Here is a 22,232-nt window from a genome sequence, read left to right as displayed (position 1 = left end):
TGGACTAATCGGAACAGCTTTTTTTTGAAGGAGCAGTTCCAACAAGGTTTACTGCATGTACTGAAATGAGCTTATGAGAAAGAAAGCAAATCTTATGTAGAGTTTTGAGATTAAGAACTTCCAAGCAGTTATTAAAGGACTAAAAGCAAATGAAATTAATAGAAATAAGGTAGTCTTTTAACAGGAAAAGCAAAAGAATGATACAGACACAGAAAGAACTGAAAAAGAACTCTAAAAGTTTCACTCGTCACTCTTTTTTCTAGGATTTCTTAAGTCTTTGTGACAGACTTTCTAATCTAATCTGTAATTGCACTCAGAAATCAAATAATCTGCAGTTATTAAGGCAATGGAACTCTGATTAAATTAGCCATGTTGCAAGAGAGTTCTCACTGATAACACGGTGAACTTTGTAAAACATGGCACACGCAGTGGTACTCTATGAACTCCCACCCTGTCAGGTCCCAAAGGATAAATAAGGGTTCTCTAAAGATACACACTTTGCCCAGGAGAAAGTCCTAGAACAATATATGGGAAAACTGTAACTTTCTTTTTTTCTTTTTTTTTTTAATTAATAGAAAGGGACAAACTTGCCTGATGTACATTCACTACAAATGAATTTTCCTGCTGGTCTTCCAGAGAGCCCAAGGCAGCTTACATGAAAAGCTCGATAGCAAAGTCCTTCACACAGTAGAAGATCACCTGTTTTTTCACACAGCTTTTACAACACAAAGGCATTGAATGTTAAAGAGAAGTTCATATGTGGAAAAAAACTGTCATCTTTATTCCTTTTCATATACTGCTCCTCAAAATATCTTTTCCCATTGTAGAAATCAAATTTAACAAATGAAAGATAATTTTACACAAGTGAAAGGTAATTTTACAAGCATCATCACATGCCCTGGCTTCAAGTTGAAACAGGTAACAGAATCATTAAACCACTAGAAATATCCCTGTCAGACCATGGTTCAGGAGTAAATACAACCTGACAGAAAAAAAAAAGGAATAGAAAAAAAAGCTGTAAGAAATACTCCCTGAGCTCACTGATGCATCTAACTAGGGTTAAAAAGCATCCTTCCTTTCCTTTTCCCCGGCAAAAGGAAATCAGTCCAGTTGGCACAATGATACTTTTATATCTGAGTGGTTAACAGTGACACACGCGTAACTAAAAATGAACCAACAATGGTGCAACACTCCCACTACGTAAAAAAAATAGAAATGTAACCGCTTGCCCAGTCTCACAGAAACAAATTGGATTTGTCCACCTGCACTGGGTTATCATTTCAAAGCCTAAGAGCCCTTCTAGAACAGTTTGAGGAGAGGCTTTTGCTTTCAGTCGCTTCCTGCCCTGCACGCAGAGCACAAACCCCACTGGGCTGGGCTAACAGAGAAACCAGCAGCTCTCCTGCATCATCTCACCAGTCACCTGGCAACACTCATGCGCTTCTTCTCAGCTACCAATTATGCTTATCTGACAGACATGGAAACTCAAGCAGAAAGGCTAAGTCACTTACTGGAGGTCTAGAAAGAAAATAATTAGGTATTAAGAATTCCATTTACTGCCATGGCAACCTCATCACTAACAGACATCTCAGACACATGATAAACCTGTTTCTGGCCTAATATGGTTGTTTTCATATTTAAAAAAGACCTTTCCTGGGAAAGCTCAGAAAACACAGCCCAGCTAACATCTCTCACCTGACACACATATTCTTTTTTTGCTCCTGCTCCTCGCTCAGATTTTTTGGATGATATAGACACTTCAGTCTGAGTCTCATCAGCACTTTCATAGGGGGACTCTGAGCGCTCATCTCCTTGGCCATCGGAGATCTGAAGATTAAACACAGGTGTTAGAGAAAGCAGGCACAGATGGTTAGTTTTGCACAGCATCAGAACTGATGGAAGCAAAGACACTGCAATTCAGACTAGCAGATTTAGGCACGCTCTTCTGGTTTGGTTTCCCCCACCTTCAAAGAAGCACCTTGATTAAAACCTGAATACGCATTTGTGGAAGGATTTGTCAACAGGATTATACAACAATCCCAAAAGAGAAGACCAAAACTTTGTAATATGGCATTTTATTTATACTCAGTTCTATAATACAGTTAGCAAGAAGTGCCTAGCCATAACACAAGGGTATCTTCAAATCCCTCAATTAAAGTCTGAGCATGTGATTTGACAGCAACAGTCAATTTTTTAAAAGAAACTTGGTAAACTCCAAGCTGCATGTAAAAGTCTCTGACCCAAATATTCTCCAAGAAAGTGTGAACAACATATAGAAGAGAGGAAGAAAAGAACAAGCAGCTCTCAATATGTTTAAGGAACATTACAGTCAACAATAAACTCAAAATACTATAGAAGATAGCCCTATAATGGTTAAATCTTATATAACAGATCTAGATGTAATAAATATGTTTTTAAAAATAGTAGCAACTTACTTTTAAAAAACCCATCCTAAGTAACATATTTAAAAGGAAATACAGGGTAGTTCTCAGTTCAATAGAATTTGAGGAGGTTAATGGACAACCAAGTCATTTGTCTCATCTCACGTTATACCAGAAGACGCAGAATTTCATGCTGTTGCCCCTAGCTGATACTCAGTGAGTTGTGCCTCACTAAGTACATCCAACAGGAGAAAATCACAATTCGGAATTGCGAAAGGGAGCCTTCATTTCTCTTTGAGCTCATTCTAATGGTTATTCACACATACCATCAAAAGTACTGCCTCCTGCCCCTTCTGGGTTGTCTAGCTGCTACTCACAGTTGATGATGCCTTCTCCAGGCATTTCAGCTATATTAAAAGTCCCTTGGAAGCAGACGTTTTCCTCCTGTGGAAGCGTGCTGCAATTAAGCCCGTTTCAATCTTTTTTGTTCCGCCCTCTAATTTTCTCCCTAGGGGACTTTTTCCAGCATCTAGAGCATTTTATTGGGGTTTCTCTAAACCTCTTCTGTGCTTTAAAAAGGTTGTTGAAAAATCAAGCATGGGAACTAGAGGCAATAACCCATTACAAGTCTTGCAAGTACCATATCCAAAGCAAGCCTACATGATACCACTCTTCTCCAGCTCTTTTCTGCTGTGCAAGAATCTCCCCAAGTCTCTTCAATACAGCACTGAAAGTCACTCTAAATTGCTGTGCTATTTAAGAGATCATTTTGGCCAACAGCCATTTGTCAGCACACAGACACACTACTTTATACGAAGAATTTTCTCTTTGTTTTCAGACACAAAATCTCATATTTATCTGCATTTTTCTAAAAATGGCTCAACTACATGCTGGAGACAGCTACAAGCGACCTCCTTATTAACCAATTCACGTAATATGCAAATTTATTAGAGACGATTTATTTTGAAATCAGAAAGAAAAATGTAAGACCACATCAGGCCTAGATTTAGTCTTTATAAAATCTCTTTAGAAGCACTAAAGGTTTTGAGTGATTAATTCTCACTGCTGCTGCCAGCTAACTTGCATTCCTCCATTTAACACTTGCCTTCCCTGATCATGCCTAAAAATATTTTATAAACTGGATCAGACCGACAGTTGTTGGTTGGTTGGTGGATTTTTTGTCCCCCACATTGCTTGCAAGGGTGTAAATTAATTTCCTCCGTGCAAATTCATACCTCCATTTCACCTATGAAAATTTTTAGAACTGGAGCGATTTGAGATTCTGCCCAACCATTTCATAAGGGGTTAAAAGAAACTCCAGGTAAAAATGACTCCTTTGTTCAGGCACCAGGAAATCAATGTCCCCTGGAAGGAGCTGTGAAACAGTGAACTGCAAAGTTCTTGCTGGCAAGGGGCAGATGAGGGAAGGCAGCATGGGAGCACAGCAAAACCACACACCCAGTTTCCCCCATGGTTTAAGTAAACTTAGACACATGCTCATTTCTTTTTAAACTATTCCCACAGGAACATGAATTAGTGTAAGCAGTGCACTGCTCTAACATTTTTAGTACCTCATTATATTCTTGTTTGAACTAGCCAGAATTAGTCATGGTTAGAAAAGAAAAAAGGAAAAATAAGCTGGAATGTCTTAGATCCACATTTCTTTTCCACTGAAAAACAAAACAGAACAAAGCAAAGCAAAGCAAAGCAAAACAAAATAAAACAAGCAGTTTGCTGACACCAGGCTTCCCACCTTTTCCCCACGCCTCAAACCACCCAAACCCAGAGAAAACCCATTTGTGCAGCACCCCTTAAGCTAACAATCTTGCCAGCAGCAAAAGCCATGGGGCCTTGCCCTTGAGGAAGGTGCTCCTCTTCCCCCAGCTCACTGCTTTTCAAACAGAGCAGAGAAACAGAACATACACAGGGATAAATATGTTCAGTTAAGAGAGAGTCAAAGCAATGCTTTCCAAGATTTTCCTTGGTTTATACACTGCTCAAACGAAGGACGCAGACCTCTATATGGAAAGGGAGCCTTAGTGGCAGGAGGCAGTTTTTCAGAATCCCCCTAGATATGGGTGACAAAATCCCAGCTATTTGTGACATCAATTTTCCTTCAGAACGGAGATTTTACCGCCTCAGAATTAATGCACCAGCCCTTTATTTAAATTAAATGGTTACTGAGCCAAGAAAAGGAGCGGTGCTGGCAAGAATCAAACCTGACACCACAGATGCAACCACAAAAGCCAAACTCTACCAGCCCATTTCAAGAGAAAGCTTGGCAATTTACATCCACCTATAGACTATTGCCAGGTTTCAAGCACAAATACCAACACACAGAGCATGAACTAAATACCCTCAGTTCATCAAATGAATGGCTGCCAGGCTGAGATCATCTTTCAAAATCTCTCCTTTATGGCTGTCGGGAGTCTCACACACTTCACAAATTAAATGCACTATTAAGCACCAGTTTTGTGTCACACAGACAAGACTGGATACCTGCTCATGGCTGCCTCAACTCCTAAGTCATGACACTCACAAGCAGCTCAGTGATACGCTCCTGGGGACTGGTGCAGGCTGCAGAACACACCTCTCCATCCCTGCCACCACGACCAAAGGTTCAAGCATCCTCTCCAACAGCCATAACCCATGCACAGCTCACACACACTTCACTACCAGATCTCATCATGGCCCTAATAAAGGGGAAAGCTAGAGATTTCCTGCTGTAAGAAAGGGGCACGTTTCTTTAGGATAATTTAATTGGACTCTTACATGTATCTAGCAGAAAGTGAAACTCTGTCTACCACACATCTTTGAGGAAAGCTCCCTCTATGAAGAGAACTGGAATTCAACACCTCAGCTCTTGAAATTATCCCAGAATAGCCAATGGAAATATCAGGGAAGTAAAAAAGCATCTGTTCCTTGAGGCCTGCGGAGATCAGGAAATTCTTCATCCAATGTTTCTGAGAGATGACTTAGAACCTAAGAGAGGTACAGCATGAGGAGGTTGGGAAAACTGTATTTGTACCCCCAGCAAGCTGTAGCAGCCCTAACGTGTTCCAATTCATCCAGGGGACACTGAGTTTTGCAATTAAAATACACGCAGATTGAAACAGTCACTAAATAAAGATGATTTACAAGAAGATTGCTCGAAATCAGCTCATGCTGACGTGACAAAGCCACCTCTGCAATGAAACATAACACTTCTGTGGAAGTTTTTAAGAGTTCACATACCAGAGCCCAAAACACAGCCCTCAGTCCAAACCTGGACAGGTTTCGGGGGGCTTGGTACTTTACTTCTTAAGAAACAAATATAAATATTTCCCTGGTAATCATACCAGAGCTTGTCTTGTCCTTATTTTTGTAATATAATCCTCCTAGCAAAGAAAATGGTATATAATTAAGTCTTCTGAAATTCAGGCCGAGGTTCAAAGTAATCAACATTTAGATCAGTGGCAAAACGTGTTAATTGGCAATTTGCAGCTATTTTATTCTGCTTTACATTTGGAGTAGTTTATTTCCCATAAAGGCAAAGGACTGTTTTAAAGAGAGCAAATTTAGGGGGGGAAAAAAAGCGCCAAGGCTGTTCACTTCCGATTTTAGCAAGCGCCAAGTTTCTGCACCGGTTCAGCGTACCTGAACTCCTCTATCATCACCTCCACTTTTCTTTAGCAGTACCTGCTGCTGTGATGTGGAAGACACCCTTCCTCCCAAGGGTGGAATACACCATCAGCCGTCACCCAGAGCACGTCAGGCTCTCCTCCCCACTTCCTCCAGCCACTGAATGTCAGTGACACTTTGTGGGGACTCGCCTGCAGAGGCTTTCACACTTCACTGCCTGAACACTGAGCGACGCTGGCACCTCCGAGACCAAATGCAGCTCTTTCTACTGGAAACTCTGCACCTGCACGCACAAGTGAGGAAAAGGGAGGAAAAACAGCCTAAAAACCAATTGATGCTCTTCACGTGGGGCAGGGCAGAACTCACTTCAGGGGTTAGTGAGGTTCTGAATACCGCTACCACTCACAGGAGTGACCAATTTCCCGTCAGGCTCCCATGGCAATCCTTCCTTTCCCACGTGTCTCAATCATGATTCACCACTAACACACATCAGACTCAAAAGGGAACGTGTAGGGACGCATTACTGCATTTTTCCAAGCTCCCCATAGCTTTGTTATTGAAAAAAATACTTCATGACTGAGTCAAAGTGGGACAAAATTTTGGCATCTCTGTGAATTCTTTGTGTTTAGTATTGTATTTTTACCCCCAAAAAGACAGAAATTGTAGCAATGGGTCATTAAACAATTGGGTTTACTCATCTCAAGATATTTTGAGCATATGTTTTATACTACTACTGTATTTTTGGAACAGTTACTCAGGCCCACAATGGTACAGGGATCAGCATATAAAGACTTCAAATCCCCCAAAGTATTTTTAATTTTCTTTTGAACTCTATGCTAAAATTCCCTGTTCACAATAACCAAAAGAAGTGCTTAAGGGATTCTTTCAGACGAACATCAACCTATTTTTAGAAAGACTGTATAACAATGCTCGTAAAGGCCATCTTCAATGTGAATTCATAACTGAACATGTTTTGCATACTGCAATATTTGATGTACAAAGTCAGATTACATCAGCAAGCACTGCTGAACAGTGGGTAATTGTTTAATTGCTAAATATAAGGATGAAATTTACTTTTTTTTCCTGCTTCCTGGACTGCTTTTACCTGTTATGTGCAAAAGGGACCTACATGTGCATATGGATGCAAGGACTGTTGGTGGAATAATGGAGTTTCCTTGGCATGATTATATTCAGTAATTAAGTGTTTGATTTTCAGAGGTTGCTGAGCAGGCTTAGAGGAGGAAATGTGTGCAACTCTATACAATAGTTATGATAAGAAAACACACTAGAGCATTGAAAGGAATGAAACTGAGTCAGCTACGTGCATTTTCTGAGTTTATATGTTTATATTCTTAATTTTGTCTTTTGTCTGAAGCACTCTAAAATGATTAAAGGGGGGCGGGCAGGAAGTCAATTTGACGGAAGACTTTGCACACAGATTTTGTGTACAAAATCACTTCTCAATGTTTTTCTCCTGCAAGACTTCCTCCAGCTGCAACACGACTCCTGCAGCTGCAACACTGAGTCTGAGTTAACTGCACAGCTCATTGCACCACCAATTAAAGGTGAAAGGATAAGCACTAACACAGGGAAATATTTCTTACAGTACATCTAAGTACTGAATCCAGACATATTACAATTTTTAAAGCATTTTTTACAACCAGGTACCTGATTCCAGTCTCAGCCACGCACCTTGGCAGAAATGCAAGGCAATTCTTCATTTCCTCTGGCTTTTTACACAAGAGTTAAATGCGAGCTGGTATGTGCACTCAGCTTGCATATTTCTAGAACCACATGGGTGAACTTTGCAAATGCTATTGTTCCGTCCACATCTGGGTGGCTGAAATGTCACTTATTAAAAAAAAAAAAAAAAAAAAAAAAAGAAAAAAAGGTAGTGACATGCTCTCAGTTGGCATCCAATCATACTGATACATGATATGAGCTGTGAATCTGTGAAAGGATAGACTGGAATTTAAAAATTCAAATCATGCTGTGCGTTCAAAGAAGCAGGTGAAGTCAAATACTGATGTAGACATTTGTTCCACCCACTTGAAAAAAAAAATTTTTTTTCTCCACTTAAAATTGTCACCTTCCTTTCAGCTCCAAATTCAGAGTAAAAACCAGAGCCAGCAAAATCGCTGCTCTGTAATTTCAAGGAAAAAAAGATTCAGAAATTCTAGGTCTGAAAATAAAATGTCTGTACTCATGCAATCTGGAGCCTGGGAATTTAAGAAATTATGACAGTAAGAAAAAAAAAAAAAAAAAGCAAACATTCTGCTTGGTCAGCTGGGGACCTGGCTATTCTATGAGCCTTTTGTTTTAGATTTAGGATTAAGTCTTCATTTTAAACAGCTGATCTAAGAAAGCATCCTTGCTGGCTCAGTGTTAGCCTAGGAGGTGGAGAGGGGGTCATGGTGTATCTTTTTTCCTTCCCTTGAAGTACTTCCTGGCTAAAGACTGTCCTAAAGGACCAGCATCAGGATCTGTTAAGGCAAAAGCTTCTGTCTCATGGAGCAGAACAAAGTCCCAAATACTATTTACTGTGTGTTAGCAACTGCAAACTGAACAACATCAACACCTCCGTGCTCATCAGCTTCCTTGGGACTTTCTCTCTCCTAGCATGTTTGAAGGCTCAAAACAAATTTGGGAATTTAGACTGAAGAAGTTAACATTTGAGCATCTATGGTGCCCACACTGGAACAGGCTCCAACAGTTGCTACTCCACCAGTCACACGCCTCTTTAGACTTTTCCAGCTACCAAAGTGCAATTTTTGTTCAAAAATATTTCTTCTTCAGAAAATTCCATTCATCAATTCATTGTCTAATAAAAGCAATTCTTGTATTACTCACATATGCTTGTGTAACAGCCTTCTTAAGCTTTAAGAATACAGGCTTTGGTCTTAGTCATTCAAGACAACGATGTTCTTCCGTCACGTTCTGCTTAAGCAGTAACAAAAACAACTAAAGGGCAAATTTTTCAAGAGCCAAAGAAGGCAACCCCTCCCACTTCCTGTTGGTTTACTTGAGCATCACTTGCTTTATAATGCAGGCTGTAGGACACCAAAAGGAAACACACCCCACCATGTACACTTAAAGCTAGGGGTATATAACATGAAAAAAAAGCATGGCAGGAAATTATTTCCTCCTGCTTATTTGGCAGGCAGGTCTCCTCCACTGCAGGAGCAGCAGGATCCATAAAAGAAAGGGCCCACAAAGAGCAACCCACACCTTTTACAGGGATGTCTTAAGCAACACCCTCTCTCTCAGGTCACCTGCCATTATATATATGATGAATATATCGTATACAAAGATACACAGCATTTTTCACAGGCAATTAAAGAGGCACGTCTTCATGAGTTCTGAATGCTGCTGCCCACTAAGTTTCACTTTCCTTAACACTCAGGACACTGCTACAATCTCAGACTTCCTGACAAGACTTTAGAGTCGGTGATTTCTACACCACAGTCACCAGGGAGGAAGTGGGCTGGGCAGACCAAGAGCTCTCTCTATAAAGCCTGGAGCACGCATGTTCTGATAAATAAACTCTTCTGTCTTTCCAACAGATAAAACCCAACTGCATAAGTTTTTCTTATTAACAAAATCTGAGCAGCTAGAGGGTTGTTTCTTTTTGGTTTGGTTTTTTTACTCTAGGAACAACTTATGTAAGAGTAAGTCAATAAGCAACATACAAACAGGTCAGGCTGTATGCAAAAGACAATCTATCGTGCACCCACACAGAGACAGAAAAACTGACAGAGCCAATTGAGTTACAGTTAACATTTCCTTTATTTCATATAAGAATCCTGAACTGAATGAAGAGTGATATTTTGGCCCATACTGCTAGACTAGATAAAATTCTTTAAGTATGCGGTGCCACAAGTGTACACAGTACTATAATAGCAAAAAAAAGACAGCCTGGGACAAGTTTCATTTTTATTATTAGCAGGAGTTAGACGTTTCAGATAAGGATATTATGCATTTCTGAATTTGCCTGGAAAGTTAATTAAAACTACGAGAACATTTTAAAACAGTATAAAATTGCCTACAGATACTCATGATACTTTGGTAGGGGATGTGGAATAAAAACCTACATCATGTAACATTCAGTTAACAGATTCTCTGCACTCTGAAGCCTAAGTAACACACAAAAGGAGAATAAGTACATAATAAACTTAGTTTTCTACACAGAATGTGCCATCAAAGAACAGAAGAGAAGCTTAGAACTTTTTTTCCACATGAAAATAGAACCATTGTAACAAAACTGTATGGTCTGATGGGTGATGCAGGTCATGTAAAATGTTAGAGGCTTTAGCAGAGATTTAGCAAGGAAGAAGTCCAGCTACTTGCAGTGTTCCATAAAAAAGTACCCCTGACTGCTTACTGGTGCTTTCAAAAGGGAAAAAAAAATCATAGGCATACAGAAACAAACAAAGGAAACAATTATCTGCTAAGTCACAGGATGTAAGGTGGCACTATATATTAACTTATCCTTAAGCAATGTTTAGAAGAGAGAATTATATTTGCAGGAAGCTTGAATGAAATGCTAGAAGCACAATGATTTTGTTTAACAACCTGCAAGGTCAACTGCAACTGCTTTTTCTTTAGGTCAGTAGTTCGCTTAAAATAACATGAATTCCCTTCTTCCTTCCTGTTCTTAGGATCAAAAAGTCAGTTAATTTCACCTTCAGTCTGAGTTTTTAGTTGCACACTCTAGGACAACTAGACTCCAGGGTTGAGAAATGGAGCTGATGTACCTTTTGAGTTGCAAGCTGTGCATGTCTCACGACTGCCTCCTCAAGCAAACACCTTACCTTTTAGGAGCTGTACGTGTTTTCTCCTTTGTGTACACATGCTAATGCCCATTAAAAATGCAGCTAAATGAAATCTGTCTCAAATCAGTAATGGGAAAAAAAATTCCACTGTTTAATATGCAGAAAAAGAGCATTAAGGCTTGCATTATTATAATTTGCATTGTTAGGCCTTGGAAACAAGAATTGGTAGCTATAACCAGAACTGAGTTTTTACACTGGGTGTAACAGAAGGAAGAAAGAATTCTTCTAAGGAAGATGTAATGAAATTAAAATAAAAGCACCTCTTCAAATCTTTCCCAGGCTTCTTAAAGCTGCCATCTGCTGGTCAGCTCAGACTTGAGGGTGTGATGAACGACAGGCTGGCTAACTTAGAAAGTATTACATGTGCTTTATTTTGTCCTCTCTTAGGAAAAGATTACAGTTTCTTTGACAAAGTTTGTAAGTAGTAGCTATGGGCTGCACAATACTTTGACACTTATCTGCTGTCAACAAATTCATCCAGTTTAATGAAGCCAGACAATAATCACAAAAATTGATTGAAAAGCCAAAGCAGCTATGTTTCATGCAAACACACCAAGTGTGCCTATAATCCAGCAGTAATGGTAATGGAAAGTCTTTTTTATTTATTAAAAAAAATACTGATTACACTCTTACTGGCACCTACTACATTTTTGGGGGTTGGAGGGCCAAGGTAAAAAAAGAAATTAAAATACACCACCTGCATCTCTTCTCACAAATATGTGCTTTTGGATGCTTATACCAAGTCTTACATAGCCAGTAAAAAACTAGTCTGAGCTTTTGCAGACTCCAAAGTGTTGAATATCTTTTTCACATCTGGCCCCACCAGTTGCTCACTAAGAATTATACTTCAACAAAATCATATTTCACATAAGTGACTTGTGTCAAGTGCCTAGAAGTAAAATTATTCTGTTTCAAAATTAAATGCAGGTATGAAACTTATTTATTCCTGTATAAACACTTTACTGCTTCTGTCCACCCATCTTAAAACAACTTCAAAGCCCAATTTTTTGAAGGGAGTGAACCTTTAATCTCTAATATGTTACATCTCTAAATCTGTTTGAACAAGTCCACACTCCCACTCTTATCTCCCTCCCAAAGTAATTTATCAATTGCAAATTGGGCCTTGCTTGATTTTACAGTCTTTCAAATAAACCCCATTTAAAAAATATCCCCCAACAGCAACAAAAAGCATTCAAAATATTTTTTTTAAAATGTCAAATAAGATGCATCTTTCAAACAAGAAAGAACTGAGCACATCTTTCCTAGAACCTGGTAGTAAAGGACAGACATTTAAGGGGTGTGTAGCTAACAACAGATCTTGACAAGTAACAGTCACATCCAGGTTCCATTCTGGAACAAGCTGTTCACAAAGAGTATGGGAGAAAAAGAAAGGAGAGGGAAAAAAAAAAAAAAAAGGAAAGAGACTAGAAGCCTCATATATACACCTTGTAGAGATGTATGTGCTTGTAGAATACAGAGGATTTTTCCTATACTTGTTAGGAGAGCACCTAAACCAACACTTAGAAGTATTATAGTGAACACAGAAATGTGAAAGTTAATGATTAAATCTATTTAAAGTTGAGAAGAATTACATCCTACTCAATTAGCTGTGCAAGGCTTTCATCATTACCTGACTGTGTTTATTTTTTTAAAAATTTCCCTTAATACTGGGAAAGTTTCTCTCCATATGAATGCCCTCAGGACACATAAGTATTTAGCTGTTTAGACAAGTGCTAAATAAAAATACAAAAGGGGGAAAAGTTTTTAAGAGCCACCCACACAATCTAGAATTTCTGTCTTCCCTTGTTTTGTAGAGCAGGTCAGTATTAATTTCTGAAACACGTGCCTGACATTTTTGCTTTATTTAAAGGCAAAAATATATCTAATATAGGAAACTGAGCCCAATCCTTAGTTGGTCCAAGTCAAGGTCAGGGTAGCTTTAACCAATCCAAGGGTTTAGTCCATTAACCTACCTCCCCCTACACCCAGACACCCAAAATTATTTAAAGAGATGTGGTTTCTGTTACGCTGTTTGGGACTTTTTTTGATATCTTAACTGTTTGAAAACAATTAATTCACTTTCTAGTTTATGTATCTGTATATTCTGTGTGCATTGTATGAAGTTAATTTTTCTCACATCTTTACTGTTTAGCAGCAGCTGAGTAAATTAGTGCTAAGTTTTAGAAATTCCATCTCAGCTATATGTAAGAATTTCCATCTCAGCCATATCCTTTCTTACATGTTAACCATTATGTTACAACCAAAAAATCCTACAAAAAAAAGGGTTTTTGTTAAGAAAGACTTCTGAATAAATCATTTTATAATCTCGAGAAAGAGAAGAATCTTTCTCCTGAGCGCACAATATTTAGAGATGCATATTTTGAGCCAAAACCCCCCAGATTTTTCCTTAAACTACTCTGGTTGAATAGAAGGTCCCAAATAGATCATTACACAGCACATCCCATCAGAAAAACAATCCAGCAGAAGCTGAGAAGCCAAAAGACGGGAGTCTCTCAATTGAGAAAACAAAGTAAGTATTACTTTACTTGGCTGCTGCTATGGACATTATTTCCTGTGGGACCTCCTTTGCTTGTTTTATTGGGGTACAGGAGGGAGTATTTATTGAGGTTTTTTTTAGTTAAAATGTTTTTCCAGTTACAGTTAAGATATACAGCCATTAACATGCAATCTTTTTTCCCTACCCAAAGGTAAACTGTTTACTGAACATTGCCTAGATATTTTAACTGCATTCATTACAGCACCTCATGCATTTGTTAGGGGAGATGAAAGGCTCTAGGAGAGCTGGAAGCCCTATTCCCTTGTTAGCAGGCAAGTATTTTCTCTACAGTTTTTGTAACACAAACTGGGTGAAGCTGTTTGTCTATGGATATTTTACTAAATCCTACCAACTACAGATCCAAACCCACCAGCGAAACAGCATGCATACTTCACCCTCATGCTGCCACTCTTTGGCTGATCGATTTTAACAGTGTAGATGACTTGGGGAATGGTTTAATGGATTGTATGAATACACTTCTGGTACATACATTTCATTTATTGTATGTCAACTGAGAAGAATTACAGTTCCAAATATGCAGAGCTAAGACTATGATTAGCAAGTATCAAAAAGATACATCCTTCACTGCCTGTTTAACTCTATTGGGGTTGGAGCTATTTGCATCACAGAGAAATAGCACTAAAACAGCCTGAAAACTAACTTGAGTTAAAAGGGGCTCTGCTCAGAAGACTGTCCAGTTCTAGATCAAACAGAGGATTAGGCAATTTGCTTCGATATAAAAGCTATGGCGACATGACAATATTGAGTTACATAATGTAACTAATGTAGTACACTTACATAAAAGTCTGTAGAAGAAAATACAGAACACACTGGCATTTTACTTTGCCTCTAATAGAAGGTTACAATTCTAAAACGTTGTTGGTAAATACATTAAAAACCACAATAATATCTCGACGTCCCCAAATCAGACGTTCGTGTTACAACAAATGATTTGCAATGCACATGTTAACAGGTTTCACAGAGGCCAAAACTGTAACTTGTCTAGAGCACCAACGTTAGAGAATTCGCCTTTGATTTTTGCTTTTTTTTTTTTTTTTAAACAAGATTCACACCTGATAATTTCTGTAATTAAATGGCTGTGTGCAAACACCACTTTTTTTTTACCTCATTCTCAGTTAAGGAAGCTGAAGGAGATGAACTCTTGCTAAAAGCAAGAGTTGAAGATTCTGCTGCTGAAGCCCGATTTCGCTTCTTCAGAGGTTTACATGCATCAGACAGATTTTTCGTTGCTGTAAAATAATTTTGGTTTACAAAGTGAAGTTTGGAACTTTAAAATGTTATCTCCCTGAAGCCATTTAAAATATTCCTTCAGATACAGGAAGGAATTATTTAGGCACGTCTTCTGGGCACCTGCATAGGACTGAGCGAACATGAAGCTTCTGAAGCCATGTCTTTTGGCTTGATTTTAAAAATAACCGTTTCCTTTAATCAAATAAGTGCTAAGAAATGTTTTCCCAATTTTTTATCGTCTCATTTCTATTAAAAATCGAAGTACCTTGTGACTAAAGACCTCTTTAAAGCAGAGGTAACAGTTATACAAGAAGGCCTATGTGAGCTTATCACAATCTGAGGACCACTAACACTTTGTTAAGGGCAAATTTATATACAGGAGCCAAGTAGCACACATTAGCTACGGCACATCACCACTTCTACACCGTGCAGGACTTGCTGAGGCTCGCTTGTCTTTGGCAAATCAGTGTAACACCTGAAGAGACATGCTCTGATAGCAGTTACCTTAAACTCGAGCATCATTAACAAGTCTGACTTTGGCACTTTGATCCAAGGTTCTACAGAATTCCCTCTCATGCTCCACACTGCCTCCCATCAAGCACCATTTCGAAGGACTAGAACCCCAAAGCACCTGATGACACCGATGGCCACTGCACTTGTTTTACTGGGCCAGTGCAGCGGGCAAAGGGGAGCAGCAGGGTTTTGCTCCCTGCTTGCCAAGATCCCGGGGCACCAGCTTTAATCTGGTGCCATCACACGGGGAACTCGTGAACTGCTGCTCTCGACCAGCAACGCACAGTTTCAGTCCAGGCTGGAGCTGCAGGAGGGCAGTGAAGGAACAGGGCTCCCCCCCAGCTGTGGCACAGCGCCTGCAACTGCTCAGCGAGTCAGCAGAATTTAGCCGGCTGCCTCAGACAACCTGGGCATTTAAAAATTACTTAATTGAAAAAGTTACATTAAAACTTATTCTGACCACATTACCTGACTGGTTCTTTTGTGAAGAGGAGGTTTCTGTGACCTTAGAAGAGTTTGTTTTTGCTGTTTTGTCATTGCTTGTCTCCCTCTGTCACAAAAAAAAATATGAAAAAATAAAAAACTTCCTAATTTATGGTTGGTTGGATACAACTGGCAAATAGTTCTGGATTTATGTTATTAAAAAGAAAGTGTCTTTACAAATATGTGAATGGTACTGTAGTTAAACTAGCCCCACTTAAGTGAATTTTAAAACTCATTTACAGCACAGGGTACAAACCCATAAACAAATGAGAAATATTAAGGAACACAGTATTTCAGCATCCCACTTATCCATCCCAAATTCAGCATATCAAAATGGGGAGTGCTAAATGAACCCAAAACTTGTAAATTATCCTTACTACTCTTTGTACAAACTGGTCAAATTAAAACCTTTAATTATGAAAGGTAAATTGCAGAATTAGTATAGAAATTTGAGAGTAAACCCTGTGCAGAACACTAAGTCTCAGAGAGGCTTGCTTCCAACTCCAGAACTTATAGCAGTGCCAATTTTTAAATTACTATGGTTAAGATTGTTTCAGCATTTCCAAAATAAAACCACTATTTTCAAGGGAGAAGAAAGAGCACCTAAATTTGCTCCAGATTGAGAATTCACGATTAAAAGTTTAGGCCAAAAACTGGGGAAATTCTTGTGAAATCTTTGTCAAAATTAAGACATTGCTCCTTACACATGCCACTACTTTTTTTTTTTTCGGTTTCTTATGTTACAAATTCAGTAAAATTAGTGAAACTGTAGCCTAGAATACTTAACCCTGACACACGCTCACCTGATTAATAAGCACAACGCTATCGAACAGAAAGCTTTACACACATTTCCAATGCTTTACATACTTTTTCACAGTCTTCATCTGACAATCAGCTTTACCAAAGAAAGATGTGCAGGTGAACACCTCCAAGGCCAGAAAACTGATTTCCTTTGTAAAAATAAGCAGGAATGGCTACAGATGTGCCAGGCTGTGTTTTTACTGAGCTCTAAGCAGAGTGAGCTGCCCTACCAACAATGCCACCAGAGGCTCCCAGTATCTATTTTCTAAGATTACTGCTCCACTTCTGGGCAAAAATGAAAGAAAAGAGGTGTCAAGAGGATGGTGCCAGACTCCTTGCCGTAGTGCCCAGTGACAAGATGAGGAGTAATGGCCACAAACTAAACCACACCAAGTTCCACCTCAACACGAGGAAGATTTCTTTACTTTGGGGTGGCAGAACATTGGAACAGCTGCCCACAGAGGTCGTGGAGTCTCCAGCTCTGGAGACATTCCAAACCCACCTGGACACATTCCTGTGTAACCTGCTCTAGATGACCCTGTCTTGGCAGGGGGATTGGACTGGATGATTTCCAGAGGCCCCTTCCAATCCTAAGGATTCTGTGATTCTGTGAAAATGTACAGGATAGTTCATTCAATTTAAATTTAAAGCACACTTTACAGAACCCCCATTTTGTTAATGTGCATTCTATAGACAGCATCAAAGCAACAACAAACAAATTAGTTTTTCAGAACTTCCATATGGGTACTTATGGCTTGGTTACTTTATGTAAAAACATTCTGATGTTGTGAATAAGAATTAAGGACAAAGAGAGAGTATAACTGACAACTCTTGTGCAAGAAGTAAAATGTCATGAAATTAAAGCTCCTCCTATCCAAAATGATTGTAACTAAAGCCTGCAGGTAAACTGGGAATAACAGAAAGAAGGTGTATGGTTAGTGTTTGCTTTTTTGAATCATTATATAAAGATTTTCACTGTCATTCACTGAATGTTCCTACTAAGCAGCAGCATATACAGCTTGAAGTGCCTTGGGATTGTGAAGGCAGGAAAAAGACTAAGAGAGAATTCCTAAAACAAACTGCAAATCCTGTCTGATCTTTCTGTGGAGCACAAGCCCTGCTATACGTATTTAGAGCTCCCAAGCTACCTAATATTTACACACATCAAACCCCTTGTAAGCAGTTCTGATAAACTGACCAGACAGAGAACAACATTTTTAAAATGCACATTATAAAGTCAGCGCCGTTAGTGCTATAAATACTATGGGAATCATTCAGCTCATTTAGTTATTTTCCTGCTGGAATTTTCACATGTGTATCACAGCACCAAAGATACCAGAACCTCCTGTGCATGAACTACACTGCAACCACCTTTTATCCTACTTCTGAGAATGTAGGCTAATTGTAGTGTACAAATGCTGGTGGGACAGGAAAGTACCTTTAGAACAATCAAAACAAGGACTTTATAGGAGGAATTAATTATAATAAGTAACTGTCATGGATCTAGTGTATTATAGTGCATTCATATCAATCAGACAAGTTTAAAAAGGTTTGAAAAACTGCTCCTAGAAAGTCATGTGAATATGCAATGAATAAGCCATTCCAGCAAGAAGTGCAAAAACCAGTTTTGACGCTTCTTTCTGCAAAGGTAACAACATTAAGAATTCTCTCTGTCCCTTGCTAATCAGCTCATTAAGCCCATCTGAAATTCCATTTTTTTTAATATTAAACTCTGAGACAACAAGTTGTCTTAATATCTACAATATCAACAGAAGCAGCAAAATAATCAGCCCACCGAACAGACTGACACCTACAAATAAGACCTCCACAACTCATTTAAAAAATAAATCTACTACCTTTCCTTCTATTGGGTTGTTTCGTTTGACTGCTGTACCACTGAGGTTCTCAGCTCAGGTCTATGGTACTCACACTACAGTATGATACTGCAATAACACACCTGAACACGTGTGAGCTAAGCTTTCCACACAAGTGAAACTGACTGCTCTACTTGCATGACTAAATAAACCCTTGCCTGAGTCTCCACAAGATTTGGGCTGTGTCCACATACATAGTGACCTATGTAAGGAAAATCCTCATTCTCACAAGCAAGCTAACCAGAAAAGAAGCCTGTGAATTGTGTGATAAATATACTTTTACTGCATAAATATAAATTTACTGCAGTCTCCTAACCCAAGAAAAGGGTCAGCATGCCACTCTAAAATGTCATATAGCCTTCCAGTTCACGAAAAGTAGCTTTTCTGTTTTGCTTTATTCGCTTTCCTCTCTTCTGACTTTTGTCTAAAGTAACTATTGACTAAAAGTATTTCTTTTACATTCTGGTAAAACTAACTCCAAATCAGGAGGAAAGAAAAAGAACTACAGAGCATAACAACACAGAGAGGTCATGCCTCTCTCTGCACATTCCTTGGGGAAACGGTTTAAGTAGCAAGTGCAACTTGTCATACCTCCATCCTCAAAACCAAAGGAAAAAACCCCACAGTGGTAAACTCACATCTCTGAATGAGATGTGAATGAATCTCTGAATATTGACAACAGTTTAGTATGATATATGGACAATTCTTTTTTAATCCTGAAAATGGAAATGCTGACAAACTTAACTACAGCAATGTGACTGGTGCTGCTATAAATCAACCCCAACAAACCAATGACATAATTACCTTCCGATTATTCTGTTTATCCATCCTGAGTCTTTTCCTAGGTGCTTCCTGAACTTCAAAATCTTCTGTAGGCTCCTTTGTCCTCTTTTTTTGGTTTCTTTTATTTCCATGTAAATTACCTTGGGATGGGGGGGGATGGGGGAAACTCACATGAAAAATAATCTAAAACCCGCTTTGAAATTATTTGAACTGATCTAGTTATTTAAGGTATTTTTCTTTCAGTCATTACTTTTAAAACATGGTTAAACATTAACACACCTTGATGACCAATTAATGCTTAGGGTCTGGTTTCTGGCATTGAAGAATTAACTCTAGGACAAATCCAAATCAACTGCTTCATACTCAAGTTATTTTACAAAGATGAGTCTACCTATACAAGCCCTAGTTTAAGACCTGAATGTTACTGCCCAACATTTATTTCATATCATCAGACTACATGTGATTGATCTATTCAGCTTTTAACTCTCCTGCCACTTTGTAACAGTGCCTTGCCACTAAAATTACTTCCTAAGTCTCCTCCTTAAGCCTACTTGTAAGTTCTCCAAAGGACTCAGATGAAGATACGGGTGACATCTATTAAGGGGCCTCTGAAAAAGACAAGATATCACCAACTGTACAGATTAATTCTCTTTCTGGTAAGGCAATTCCAGATTCTAACAAGCTGATTGTATTTTACATGAGACCATAAAATCCCTTGCCTTTATGAACCAGAATCCTATGAACAGAACCACGCTGGCCATTTTAGACCACAAAATTATTCATGTATTTAGATGGCTGTTCACTGCAAAGTTCAAGCAGCTGCTAGATACAAAGGGTCAGTGAGTAATCTACATACCCCTGCCACAGGTTCCACTACTGTTTGCACCTCAAAAAGACAGATGAGGGTTTGGGAAGTGGTCTGTTTCATCAAGATGAAATGACAATATAATTACACTCTCCAGTACTCTCTGTTTTATGAAGCTACAGAGTATTACTAGTTGAAAATTGCAAGCTCCAGGGGCACAAATATGTTAACTGAAAATTGCCCTACAGCTACAAGCATTCTATTCCAGTGGGAACAAATGTCTGTAAATATTAAAAATATAGCAACTTGAAAATATGGATAATTTTCAAATTAGTGTTCTTATTTAAACAATCTAGTACATATTCTATGATCAAACTGAATCCACAAAGCAGACTGAAATGGCTCCAGGAAAAACCTGCTACTTACAAAAAGCCAGCAAAAGAAATCCCACAACATTCTTCCAAGTTTAAGATAAGAAGATTTGAGATGGGGAACAAGTCAACTGACATATTTTCATCTGCAGGTAACTATAAATGTACACAATAGATGTACTAGAAACACCTGGTACAGGTACAATTTCAATTACATTTCTTGCAATATGACACTGAGGAAGGTGAACAAAATTCAGCACTACAGTGTTAAGATATTTAATTTGGGATCCATTAAAGTTCTAACGTCAAGGAAGACAACATCTGAGATAAAATAAAGAGATTATGATACGTGGGCGATTACATAAGAAAATACACTCAGTAGCTACTTATAATGATGAGCTATTTGCACACAACACAAATTTCAATTACTTCTGGATCTTGATCTCCTTTTAGGTGAGTCTTGAAACACTTTACGTTTGGCCTCTCCAATATTCTTCAATGATGAACCTTGAGAGATACAGAATGTGTTTTTTTTTTAAACTGATATCCAAATATTTAACACTTAAAACTTAAAAGTTAAAACTTTTCAATTTTCCACAAAATGATGTTATTTCACGCACACACACAGATAGTTAACAAAACTGACTGCCATTTTTATACAAGTTTTTCCAAGTCTCACAAACTTTCAAACACTCCCTCTCATTCTTGTCATTGCCCAAAGCAGCACCTGTTGGCTTCTAATACTTCCATAGTAAGTCTTCTTACAGTACTGTAAAGCCATTTAAATTTGAAAAATGATAGCTAGTTAAATTTGATAAAGTTCATGCATATGGCAAACTATCTTCTTCCTCCTCCTTTCTCAAATAAGTGACTCCAAACCCTCTCAAATATTTTGGAAAACAATTGAAACTGTTCATCAAAAACAAACACCAGAAAACAGCAACAAGAAATAAAAGGAGAAAAAAAAAATTAAACTATTTGCAAAATTGTACGAAGTCCTAAAAACTTTGAGTAGCACAATAAAATGCCAAATGGGTGAAGGGTTCAGAATAAAGTCTGGAATAGTTCTTCCTGAGTTGATGATGATGTGAAGTAATACACTTTAGGTATATATGAAGAAAAAGTGTAGCACTGATTAAATTTTTTAAACCGTTTCTAACTGTTCTATAAAAACATCTCAAATTTTACTAGCAGTAACGCTTCATCTTCCCTTCCCACCATCCACTTGTAACAAGCAGTGGATGCAATGGCAGCTGCTTCTGGGCAGAAGAAGAATGAGAAATCAGCAATGTCTAAACAGCAGAAGGTTTACATATAACAACTTTTCAGAACAATGAGCAAGAAATGTAGACTTCATGGGTTGCGTTTATTGTAACCATTGGCATTCCTTTGCTATTGGCACAAACACCAAGAATTAAAACTGGAAAACAGTGAAAGCTGTTTTCCCTACAGGGTCTCAAATATGTGCTTAGTTTAACGCCACTATGTATATGAAATTTAGTTAGAGTACACTAGCACAGTTTTACGTTTACCAGAGTCTTCTTCAGATTTGGGAGAGGTCACTATGGCAAACTTTGTGTTATAGCGAGCTTTCTGTTTTTCACTAAGCATGTTCCACTGCGATTCGAGCAGCTCTTCAATCTCCTCACTTGAAGCATCTGGATGTTCAGCAACCACCTATATATGCAGAAATAGGGTTGAATTAAAAAAAGTGATGACTGGAAAAAATGGCGCACACACTTCCATCACTTTGGAAAACTGGTTACAAACAAGTTATCTAATATTTCTGCTGAAGACAGAACTAGAATAAAACCTACTGCATCCAGTTTTGCTTTGAATAACCACTTCTCTCTCTGTGTCTTTAAAAAAAAAAAACTGACCAGCTTATTTGGAAGTATTAAAACAAATTTTGGAAGCATCTATCTGCCTATTACCATTCAAAAAATGGAGTAAGTGGAGT

General features: G+C 38.4%; 1 protein-coding gene across 4 annotated transcripts in view; it reads right to left on the bottom strand.

Annotated features, from left to right (window-relative positions):
* The window catches only part of NSD2 (nuclear receptor binding SET domain protein 2), a 97,481-nt gene that overhangs the window by 12,234 nt on the left and 63,015 nt on the right, over positions 1 to 22,232 (bottom strand). For 2 of the 4 annotated variants that reach the window (XM_040063616.1, XM_040063615.1), the window contains 8 exons: positions 21,805 to 21,949; positions 20,702 to 20,779; positions 19,118 to 19,236; positions 16,942 to 17,046; positions 15,624 to 15,705; positions 14,517 to 14,641; positions 1,696 to 1,827; positions 592 to 715 (listed from right to left, as the gene is read on the bottom strand). In XM_040063616.1, coding sequence (XP_039919550.1) covers positions 592 to 715; positions 1,696 to 1,827; positions 14,517 to 14,641; positions 15,624 to 15,705; positions 16,942 to 17,046; positions 19,118 to 19,236; positions 20,702 to 20,779; positions 21,805 to 21,949 — 910 coding nt within the window. The remainder of the gene's footprint in view (positions 1 to 591; positions 716 to 1,695; positions 1,828 to 14,516; positions 14,642 to 15,623; positions 15,706 to 16,941; positions 17,047 to 19,117; positions 19,237 to 20,701; positions 20,780 to 21,804; positions 21,950 to 22,232) is intronic. The other 2 variants (XM_058420489.1, XM_040063617.1) reach the window with 1 other exon arrangement.

Source organism: Hirundo rustica, chromosome 5 (genome assembly GCF_015227805.2).
Source record: "Hirundo rustica isolate bHirRus1 chromosome 5, bHirRus1.pri.v3, whole genome shotgun sequence".
NCBI lineage: Eukaryota > Metazoa > Chordata > Aves > Passeriformes > Hirundinidae > Hirundo > Hirundo rustica.
Note: the sequence above shows the minus strand (reverse complement) of the source record. Positions and strands in the feature narration are given on the sequence as shown.